A 12,162-nucleotide genomic window follows, 5' to 3' on the forward strand; every position below is an offset into this window, starting at 1 on the left:
GGCTTGGAGCCTGGAGGCTGAAGCCTCCATAGCCTCTGAGGGTTACGCTTCTGACGCTATATAAATAAAAGTTTCAAGGAATAAAATAGATGGATTTATTTAAAAATATTAAATTCCACTTTAAATGACATATACATCTTATTGAGTATCAAAGGTAATTATAATTTTAGTAATTGTAAGAATTGTAAGCTATTTTATCACAAACAATTCCATAATTAGAATTTTACCAACTATAATACACTTAATTAACAATTATTTTACAGAAAAAGTGCAAATCGTGATTGAATAGCTTTTCTAAATCAGGAAGTCTTGAATCCAGTCTGAAAATGTTGTTACTCGAGCATAAACTCCAGGTCGATTTGGCTGTGCACATCCATAGCCGAATGACGTCACTCCCACCAAGAACCACCGATTTTCTGCTTGACACATGAGGGGGCCACCAGAATCACCCTAGAATAACATTACAAGAGATGTTGATAATTGTATGACCTATGGCTATATTTTAGATGGAGCCCTCCTCATTTAGCCTGTTAATTGGATTAAGGGAGTAATAGGATTATTTGCTAATACCCTACTTTATTGTTCTATGTATTGTATTGCTGCTGATAACAATAGGATAGCCATGGCTAGCCATGGTGAGCCACGACCTAAGGAACAAAGTTGACAGGGGCTCCAACTGTAAATCATGCATTTCAAAATAATTTGTTTAGATAGTAAATATAAGCTGTGGCGGTTAATACCTGACCGTAGGAGGGAGGCTGCCGAGGCTCCCCCACTGTGCAAGTTTGGTGCCTGTACAATGCAGTTGACTCATCACATGCAGGCTCATCACATGTGCAATTTTGGCGATGGTACTGCACATGCGCACAGCACCAGCTTCTATGGGCTGCATCGGCAGCAGCCCATAGAACCCAGCTAGAGCTGCATGGAAATGCAGGCAGTGGCTTCATACAGGAAACCAGCTCTTTGTCTACTGCTCCTCAGACTGGTAGTCCTGAAGTGATGAAACACCAGTGCAGTGACAGGCAGGGGACAGGCAAGTAGGGCTTCCAATAGGAAGTCATTGCCAGTCAGTGTGAAGCCAGTGCGTTCTCACGGACTGCATATGGCTTCACCAAGGCTGAGCAAGATAATGGATTTTACTTGGAAGGCCGCATAGGAAAAATCTTGCATTGGATATACAGTAAGCAAATTCTGGGTAGAATGTAATTTATAGTACTGTTAGTTTTTTTTTTTTTTTTAACCAAGCAAAGAATGTATCAGCCAGTCAGCTTTTAAGTGCCCTGTTACTAAAGTTGTGCTCCGGACCATTTTTGCTGGTTTTGGTTTAGGTTCTAATTTGTAATCTGATTTAGAAAAAATGCTGTGGCTGTTTTTTTTTTTTTTAATTGACAATAAAATCTAAAATCAAATAATTTGGCATAATTTTGATCCTAAATTATTATTAAACCACAATAACATAAATTTTCTGAATTTCCAGTCAATTTTGACCACGTCACAGCTGGCAATATTGCTTTTATCTAGATTAGGCCAAAGACTGCAGCAAGCAACCTTGAGCCTTCCTCAACCTCTAGCTATGGTCCAATCTTTCTTCTCCCGTTCGCCTCCAAACTACTTAAGTGGCTTATATACAGCTGTCTCACTGGCTACCTCTCTGAGAATTCCATCCTCGATCCTCTTCAGTCTGGTAAACGCCCACTCCACTAGTGTTCAGTCATCTCTACCAACGACCACCTGCCCCAACTCCTTTGCTTCCCTACATCTCAGCTGTACTGCGTACAAATGTAGGGTACACACCAGAACGATTAGGCCTCAATTCCCCCAATTTCAATGCAATCTTGACTGATTGTATGTGAGTTGGGCATGTTTTGGCATGTTTCAGATCTGATTCTAAACCGATTCCCGTCCCATGCCCGCTGGTCGTTTTGCAGATTTTACCTGCTGCTGCTGCAGGTAGGATTTGAAAAGAACCCCTTCAACTGGGTACAGATCGGAATCGGATTGGATGCAGTTCGTGAGCAGATTGTGTGCTCCAGCAGATCCTGCAACCATCGTCGTCTCAAGATCATGATCATTCTGGTGTGCACCCAGCATAAGAATTGTGCTGCTATTTATTATCTGTGGAATGTACTAAAGCTTGAAAAGTTATAAAATGGAGAGTGATAAACCACCAACCAGCTCCTACCTGTCATTTTTTTCAATCACAGCCTGTGACATGGCAGGTAGGAGCTGATTGGCTGGTGGCTTATCACTCTCCATTTTTTCACTTTTCAAGGTTAGTACATCTGGCCCTCAGTTACTGTTATGTTTAGTTAAGTGTACCCTGTATTGTTCTAATGTGTGCCCTATGGACAGCGCTGCCAACCATCTTTGGTGCCTCATAAAATGTATATAATAATAATAATAATAATAATAAGACTGCTAAGATGTTCTTCATCTGTCCAACTGATCCGTTATTTCATGATAGTAACATATAAATAGGTTCTCTATATCCTTGGCTGAACACAAAGAAATCTGATTTTTTTTTTTCTCCAAACCCACCAACGCATTCGTAGAAGCATTCCTACAGAATGAGCCATTGTAGATGTGACTGCTGCACTGACACTGCCAGGAAGGTTAGCAAAGTATATCATAAACTCTGCGTGATGGAGTGTTTCACCGGCAGGTATGTTAATTCTCGGTCCATGTTCTGCACCGTAGCTTTGCTTCTACTGTACGTCCAAACAGCAGTAAATCTTTATCGACTTACAAGCCCTAAATCAATGCTTACAGTTAAAGAATGCTTAATAACCATAAAGGCAGTTTTAAGGGGTGGAAGCAAAGTGAATTAGTTTACTAAGCAGAGATCATTTATTTTGCTTGTAATTACTGTGGGACACAAAGAGGTGTCGGCAGAATTCTTGTGTTGTTTTACGCCTTACATGGCTGAATGTTTTCTCTTGTCATTTATAAAATATAATATCCTGTTTAGAAACTATGTTTGGGTAAAAAACAACAATATCTCTAATATACAAAGCTTATTACACCTCATCTGGTATACGGTCATTGGGTCGACAAGAGGAAGGCAGATATGTATTTGTTCGACCACTGAAGGTGGTCCACCAAATCATGTGTTGACCTTATAACCGGGTCATTAAGTCAACACATGCATTAGGTGGACATGGGGAAGATCAAGAGTCAAAAGGTTGACGTGGGGATAGTCTTCTTTTTGTGAGCCGACATGTGCCCACATGCAGTATTTCATGCCCTACCATCCCCTAGGGTGTGGTGGGAGAATAACAGTGTGCCGAACATAGCGAGGCACCGTGCCCGAAATATGGTGAAATTAGTGTTGACATTCGGGATAAAAAAAGGGAAAAATCCCATGGCCACCATCTGACTGTTGACCTTACCCATGTTGACCTAATGCTTGTGTCAACCTAACCCAATGTCGACCTCCAGACATGTCGACCTTCAGTGGTCATGCTAACGCATGTCAACCTTCCTCTTGTCTTCCCTATGACCCATACCCTCTCACCTCTATGAGGTAAAGTACCGCCACTGACCACTAGAGGCCACTCGATGGACCAAAGTACTTCTGTGTTTGCTAAAAGATGTCATAGCAGAAAGCAAAAGCAGTTTTTCAGGGACACTGATCTGTATTAAACTTGCTGGATACTGTATGTAGAGAGGGAGCTGTGAAGACAGAGATTGGAGGTAGGAGCAGATAGGGACTGGTGGTGGGGTGAAGAGTTTGTTGGCTAAAAACTGTCACAGCTCAAAGGGAAAGTAAAAACAGTACCAGCTCAAAGTGAAAGCACGTTGCAGAAGCCGACATTTTGACGGGCTTTTAACTAGTAATTTGCATAAAGTAACAGCTGATATATGTTAAAGTCAAAATAGAAACAAAATGTAAAAAATCACAAAAAATATATAAAAGCAAATAATGTGATATCAACAGCTTTTAATTAACTAATTCAAATTTGCAGGAGAGGAGAGGTGCCCCCTTGTGAGAAGGAGCCCAGTTGCAGATGGCTCCATTGCCTCCAAGGGTTACGCCTCTGAAATATACAGTATTTGCCTCTATCTGTATTGTACGTATACCTGGCACGTGTCAGTTCCTCCTTCTTCGTATCCGGCACACACCATACTGTTGGTTATGTTATACTCTGGCATTTTCTGCTGACATTTCTCATTGGTTATCAGTGGAACTTTTGCTTCTTGCAATATAGTTGGAATGGCACCTGGAGAACAGCAGCGAAACGATCAGAAATAAAAAAACAGTTAAAAATTCATTTCTGAGCTATGAAGAGGCAGGGTAGGAAGAGCGGTCACAAGTATCATCGCAGGCAGTCCTAAACATTTAATTTCAAGCTGTCCGGTTTTTTTTACACAACGTATCTATTGAATCAGCATTTCCCAGCAGTTGCGATTTTAAATTGGTGGCCTGATTGCAAAGCAGGTCAGTAATTACTAGCTTTTTATGATCATGGATGCAATAAACAGTGCTGGTTTATAGGGTTATTAAAATGATTTCATCACATAAATTTTGATTTAGAAATACAGCATAATAAACTCGATCGCCATGTTGATGAGATTGTTAGTGGAAGGGGTTTTTAAAAAACTTTTTTTTGTGTGTCTTTTATTGACTAGAAATGTTTGCGGCCATTGTACAAGGAATCAGGATGGGGACTGTGGCTGTATAATGCATCCGCTGAATTGCAGGCAGCCTTTCTCACCTCTCCTGTAGCCTTATAGGCCAGAAATGTACGTTTCTGAGAAATGTTACTGGAATTTTCAAGAATCCATAAAAATAATGCACAGATGTTCGTGGCAGTAATGCAAGGAATAGATAAAATGAACATACTGTAAGCTATTTTAGGTCATTTTTATAGAACATAAACAATGTTTTATATTCGGACGCCGGCCATGCACGGTACAATATTGCTGGTGATATCTAACAATTGTCCCAGAATTTATGTTTTTTTTCCCCCATATAAAAACCTGCTTAGCAATAATAATCGTATTGAAAACATCATATATACGTCTAGCGTCCATGTGGCTCCGAAACACTGCCATCTGTTGGCTTCGAATGAAACTGCATCTACTACCTTTCGAAGCGGGCTTACTAGTTTGCTATATCGTAGTAAATGCCCACAAATTCCTTCCTATCCCCAGTCTTATCAGAAAGTGATGCATACGTTCTGTAGATATTATTGTAACTATAGTTTAACATTTAAACTGAGGGTTTTGCATGAAAGCCCATCAGTTAATATGTTATTTCACTAACCCTATCCCATCCTGCCCACAGTCCAAGGGGGAGATTCTCCAAGAATCTCCGCCCCCCATCGCCGCCCATCGCATTTATAATTATCGCATATGTTGTAACATATGCGATAATTATAGCAAAGGACAGCTCTTGCGTTAAGAGCTGTCCTTTGCGGTGAGAGTCGCCGGGTCCCAGCAGGTCCCGGGGGCTCCCCCCTCCCTCAAACACCCAGCGCTGCTGCTGCTGCTGCGCCGGGCTCTCCTCCTCCCTGCACCCGGAAGAGGATCAGTGCAGGGAGGAGGTCAAAGGTCCGGGCAGCACTGCGCTGTGCTGCCCGGACACAGGTAAGGGAGGAGGGGGCGATGCGGGGCGGCGGGGGTCGTTGCGGGGTGGCGGTGGGATGCGGTAGAAGCCCATTGGCTTCTATGGGGCATCGCCAGATTTTTCTGGCGATGCCCCCCGCCGCGTTAACCCGGCGGGGGATGTTTACAGCATCCCAAAATGCGGTAAAAACCCCGATAACGGGGTTTTTACCGCATTTCTTGCATAGAGAATCTCCCCTCAAATGTCCCCTTCCACAGCCTACTCCTAACTGGCCCACCACCGCAACAGAACCCTAACCATCCCCACCCCAACAGCCTAACCCTCCTATTAGTGCCTAACCCAATCTTCTGAATTCATCGTTACCATCCGTCAGGATTCTGATATGTCTGTATTCTTGTGGTTGGGATTCTGAGTACCAGGGACCTGACTGCATCACATTCCAGGGATCTTTAGTTGGTAAACATGTTTATTAGACCAATTAACACATAATATACTTCTATAACACACAGAGGCGGCTATTCTGATTTTAACACCGCCCCCCGCCCGCAATGCTGCCTGCCCCCCCCCCTCACTCGGACGGGTCCCCGCACAGCTGCGAATGGATGTTTTGCATACAGGAACATATGGTGATGTCAGCTGCCCGCTGACATCACCACTGATTTTGCAGTGTAAATGATTGTCGCTTTAAAAAAACCTAAAGATTTCTTACTAAATCTCTCACTTTCTGAATCTCTCATCCTATTACATTTCACCTTCTGTCTCTCACAGTTGAAGTGTACCTATGATGGAAATTACAGACTTCTCTCATCTTTTTAAGTGGATCAACTTGCACAATCTGTGGCTTTCCAAATACATATTTGCCCCACTGCAATAAATGTGTTTGTTGAGAGAGGGTGTATACAAATCCACGAGTGACATATAAGGGTGGCCAGCTCCTTTAAAGGGCTGGCTGTTACACTGTCATAGTATACAGTTATTTTACCTTGACTTTGCAAGCGACCCCATCCAGCAATGGAACAATTGAATCCTATTGGAAATGCTTGTTGGCTGTCCGGCAAACACACTGGCTGTATGTAATCTGTCAGCGGGCAGATAAAAATATGTAAATAATAGTAATTAGAAATCATGACACCATGTTACATAAAGTAATCGCCATTAATTAATGAGCAGTATTAAAGAGGAGCAGCACAACAATATTAGGTACAATGTCCATCATGTTACACATTTGTCTACAAACTACGGGCCTAATTCATGATACTATTGGGATTTTCTAGTCTACAAACTGCTAATATTTGAAATTCAAACGGATATCCTAAAATATAAAGAGAGGCCTACCTCAGCCTTTGCAAACTCATTTGCAAGGTATACACAGAAATGACGAACATCAGGTCTAAGGATCGGTCTATGGCTACGCACATCCTGTCAATCACTTTTCTGTGGAATCCTTATTGAGAGCAAGATTGTGGCGGCATCTTCGCACCTGCACATTGAAACTGCAGCACATGTGCAGTTTGCCGATAATTGCTCCACTGCATGATAATCAGCTATAGTGTACAAACAGGAATGTGGCCCTATATGCCATGCAGCCCTATATGCCATGCAGCCTTATGTGTTCTCAGGCCCACCCCAGACATAAAACTTGTCCATCACCATCCCAGTTCTTTTCAAAGACTTGGCCAAATGTAATGCGCTGCGAGTCTGGCGGCCTTGCCAAATGCCGGCTGAATTTGGAGGTTTTTTTAACCACTTCGGTGGTATGCCCGGAAACTTCTTGGGTTGAGCTGCGCTGCCTGCGTGGGCTCACCCAAGAAATTTCTGGGCATGCCGCTGATTGATAGGTGTGCGCCAGTGGTGCCTCCAGCTGTGCACCACTGGCGCACCACCACTAGAAGCACCGCCCCTGTCGCTCCCCCCCAACTCCAGCCAGTGCTGACACCCCCACCCTGGCAATCGTACGCTGGGGTTCAGTGTTGCTGCTGCCATTCGCAGCAGTGAGCAGGTGGCAGGCTCCGCTCTGCAAAGTTCGGAGCAGCTCGGGGGGAATCAGAGTTTGGCAGCCCAAGTCCCCGGAGCCTCCCCAAACATCACAGAGACAGCCGCCTGGTCACTGCTGTGATTGGCGGCGGCAGGGGAACCCCAGCAACCCGGGGTGGGGAGTCGGCACTAGATGGTAGTGAGAACAGGTGGGAAGGGGTAGGCGACAAGGGAGAGGCTGCTCCTAAGGTCTGTGGTGGTTTTTTCTGGGGCAGGACAAACCTGCCCTGATAGGTTTGTCCTGCCCCAGAAAAACCCACCACTCAAGGGGTTAAAGGTGCTATTATTTACAAGGAATAGTTTTGTCTTGTAAATGACTGCCCCTTTAAAAATGTTCGCCCGGCATCCCATATGGCAGCGCAATGCATCCGGCCCTTTAAATTTTGTCAACGTTTGAATGTACAAATGTAGGTCTGAATTATACAGTGTGGACAGACACACCAAGACTGAAACTCAAAATCTATATGGACAGAATTTAGCACCTAGCGGAGGTGTTTTATACTGGGAACATTAGAATAGAGATCCTGGACAAATGAATAAAGTGCTGAATAGAGTGTGATTTTGTGCTGAAACAAATCAGCAAGGCAAGCAGAGAGATTTGTGTGACCTTTTGACACTATGAATGTTGTGTATATCAGGCATGAAAACTAATCCCAGCTTCACACAGCGGCAACAGTAATAAACCCGCTTCCACAAAACTATTTGCAGGAATATGGATTTTTTTGGCTTGGCCTGTGAACTATTCTGATTCAGTACTGGAAGACAGAATGCCACTTCATTGCTGCAGATCCAGACTTGGGCCCTTATTCTGATCGGTGCGGATATTCCCGCATTCTTACGGTGCGGTCCGCACGCCACGGTGTTTTGCCGCGTGCGGCCATCGTCCGTAGAAACGCCCACGGGTCCTCCGCATTCGGACGGACTCACTCTTTAAGAACAGGGCGTGTTTACGGACGACATACAAAGCATGCGTGTGCGGGAGAAACACTCCGATTGGGCACGGTATTACAGAGTATTACAGAGTATGCTCGGGAATACCGCATCCGAACGGGAGCCAAGCGGTGCTACCGCACGTAAGCGGAGTATTTACGCCAAACAACCCACTATGAAGTATCTTCTGCTATACATCACATGACCCACTTATTCAATTACCTATCCTCATAAAAAAATGCTTATTTGGAATTGGAATCAATTAGATTCCAATATATCCTTACAAGCATGCCTAACACATGCATTGCACACATTAACCCTTACAGCAATTGAAGTGCAATGGTTTCAATTAAAGCACTGACAAGCGTCCTATTAGTGAGTAATGAGTAAAGGAGTCGATTCTATTGGGTTCAGGTGTTAATGGTTGTAGTCATTAGGCGTACGTTCGCCTACCGCATGAACGAGTGGTGTCCGCAAAGCAATAGTACACTTGTGGACACCGCACATTTCTGCCCTTTTTGATCGCGTGCATTCGGAGTGGTTTCCGAATGTACGCCCCCCAACATAAGTGTACTCCCCCGTGTCCGCCCATGTTTCCGCCCCGTTTTGCCCACTTTGAAACTACGCCCATGTGTCATTCCGCATGACGCCCATAATACGCCCCTATTTCCCGACTGATAGCGGTGAACAGTTTTGGACGGGATTTGCCCGAACTGGTACCGAGTCAAGGCGTGGCACATGCGCGTAGCGTTCTCCACGCATGCGCAGACGCCATAAAGACGCGATCCGTAAGTACGCGGTAAAGTCCGCGTCAATCAGAATAAGGGCCTTGGTGACTTGTTAGTATTACACATATATTTACTGCACGCATTGTCGCTTTAAATAAAACAATATAAACCAAAGAATTACTCAATCTGCATAAAGCTCTGCGATCCAAAATTACATCAAAATTTTACACATTCATATACTGTGTGTAGTTTATGTTAACGTGTACCTATTTTATATGTATTTATTTTAATGGCCAGAGATATTTCATGTACAAACAATTTATTGCATTAGATAATATATTTTGGTACTTATGTATTATCTGGACTCCCATGTTAAATGCACCCCATTTTTTCATACCCCTACTATCCAACTACGCATGGAGTTGATTTTATATAGTGTGGCGAGCGCAGCGAGCCACCGTGCCCGAAGCGTGGTGAGCGCAGCGAGCCCCGCGAGGGGACGCGGTCTCATAAGAAAAACGGGAGTCCAAATATTACATAAGTACCTATATTTTAAAAGGTTTGTTCATTCTTGTTAAATGTCCTCTCTGTGGGCCAGATGCACTCAAATAGCGATAAAATGGAGAGTGATAAGCAGCCAGCCAATCAGCTCCTACCTGTGAGGTTACAGGCTGAGTTTGAAAAATATCAGGCAGAAGCTGATTGGCTGGTTGTTTCTCACTCTCCATTTTATCACTTTTGAAGCTTAGCGCATCTGGCCCATAGTGTGATTTGGAGTGTTGGAACCTATCATTGAATAAATGACAAAGGAAAGCAGTTAGCTTCTAGCAGTGTCAGTCTGGGGCTTGGAGGGCACACAGGGGGATTTAAAATGTAAGGGCACCCTGAAGAATGGTGGCAAAAAAGTGAGTGACCGAGATTAAGAGAGAGATGAGGACAAGAGTGAAAGATATTGAGGAAGCGAGAGATAGAAGAGGACAAGAGAGACAGACGAGGAAGAGAAAGAGAGGGCCAGATGTACTAAGCTTGAAAAGTGATAAAATGGAAAGTGATAAATGACCAGCCAATCAGCTTCTAACTGCTATGTCACAGGCTGTGTTTGGAAAATGTCAGGTAGAAGCTGATTGGTTGGAGATTTATCAGTCTCCATTTTATCACTTTTTAAGGCTTAGTACATCTCACCCAGAGAGAGTTGAGGATGAGAGACTGACAGATGAGAAAAAAAGTTAGGACATGAGAGATAGAGAGGAGGATGAAAGAGAGAAGCAGATGAGAGGTAGAGATGATTAAGAGAGAGATAGTGTTCGCATAATACAGAGGTATAGAGTCAGGAAGAAAGAACTATTAGGATGAGAGACATAGAGAAAGTAGGATGAGAGAGAGATGAGAATGAGAGAAATATGAGGATGAGAGGCAAAGAGAGAGTTAAGGATAAGAGAGAGATGGGGATAAGAGAGACAAACGAAATGAGAGAGAGATGTGGTCAAGGAAAACATGAGGATGAGAGAAAGAGATGTAGATGAAGACAAGAAAGAGACAAGCATGAGAAAGATCAGCACAAGAGAAATATGAGAGAGAGAGATGACGACACAAATGAGAGATACGAGGATGCGAGAGAGAGAGAAGAGGATGAGAGAGACAAATTAGTAAAAGTGAGAGAGATAAGAACAAGAGAGAGTTGAGCATGAGAGACTGACAGATGAGAAAAAGAGAGAGGCTGGGACACAAGAGAGAGATGAGGATGAGAGAGAGAGAAGCAGTTGAGAGAGAGCTAGAGATAAGGATGAGAGATAGTGTTAGAATTATTGAAAAGCATAGAGTGAGGAAGAAAAACAAATTAATGAGAGAGAGATGAGGATAAGAGATCACTGCTTCGCACGCTAGAGTACAGGACTTTGCCCGTGCTGCACCCCTTCAGTGGAACGCACTCCCTCGCTCCATTAGACTCTCCCCGACCTTGCAAAGCTTCAAATGGACATAGAAAACTCACCTATTCATCAAAGCGTACCCTTCCGCTACATAAACTAGTCCTGAGGCTGGTTCTCCGACCCCTTGCCTGCTTACATCCTGCTATCAAGCCACCGCACACGTTGCTTGCACCTCTTGTAATCTGTCTGTCTCCCCTTCCTACTAGATTGTAAGCTCCTCAGAGCAGGGCCCTCTTCCCTCCTGTTGTCAAAGCCCTCTTCTCTTCACATGTCACTCTCAGCTCTCCTATACTCCAACACTCAGTAACCATCTTTGTCCTCATACTCATCTCCATCATTGGCCACAAGCCTCTTATAGTATGTTGATTGAGTCCTCACTACTTATATTTAAGCTGTAATGTGTATTGAACTGTGGCACTCTTTACCTGTACTCTCTTTTTGTTATTTATTCCATGTAATGCCAAGTTTTGTCTCCCTATACCGTTCCTTTGTACGGCGCTGCAAAACACTTGTGGCGCCTTATAAATAATAATGTGAGCAAGATAAAGAGAGTATTAGAGCAGTCTTCCCAATTGTTTATAAAAACAGTGATTAAAGTTACTGCTAAATGTTTTAAAGTACACAAATTTACTATGTAGCATTTTGTGTGAAATTATTTTTCTTCTCATTAACTAATGTGAGATAATTTACCTCAGAAGTGTTATGCTCCTAGAAGTTGAATATTTTATTGCTTATTACTTCTGTGAAAAGCAGTGTTATGCTGCATTTTTAACATTCCAAACCAATAAAAGTAAATTTGTATACCGTTCCCTGGTTATGCATTTACTGTGTCTGGGGGTTGGAGTCCTTGCCTCCCTGTTGTGATGTGGAGAAGAGGAATACTTAGTGAACCTACTGAAGGCTGGTGTCAGAGCAAAAAGCTCATTCCTTATATATTGTAGTGCCACAAACAGGTTCATCAAGCTTGTGT

At 43.4% G+C, this 12,162-nt stretch overlaps 1 protein-coding gene across 1 annotated transcript in view; it reads right to left on the reverse strand.

Moving 5' to 3' along the window:
- Window positions 1–233: 233 nt before the first annotated feature.
- Window positions 234–12,162, reverse strand: part of TMPRSS15 (transmembrane serine protease 15) — a 236,808-nt gene continuing 224,879 nt past the window's right edge. Inside the window, exons 22-24 of the mRNA XM_083170669.1 lie at window positions 6,555–6,650; window positions 4,084–4,223; window positions 234–450 (exon numbers count right to left, since the gene is read on the reverse strand). Coding sequence (XP_083026795.1) covers window positions 295–450; window positions 4,084–4,223; window positions 6,555–6,650 — 392 coding nt within the window. The 3' untranslated portion in view covers window positions 234–294. The remainder of the gene's footprint in view (window positions 451–4,083; window positions 4,224–6,554; window positions 6,651–12,162) is intronic.

Source organism: Crinia signifera, chromosome 2, assembly GCF_055691185.1.
Source record: "Crinia signifera chromosome 2, ASM5569118v1, whole genome shotgun sequence".
Lineage (NCBI taxonomy): Eukaryota > Metazoa > Chordata > Amphibia > Anura > Myobatrachidae > Crinia > Crinia signifera.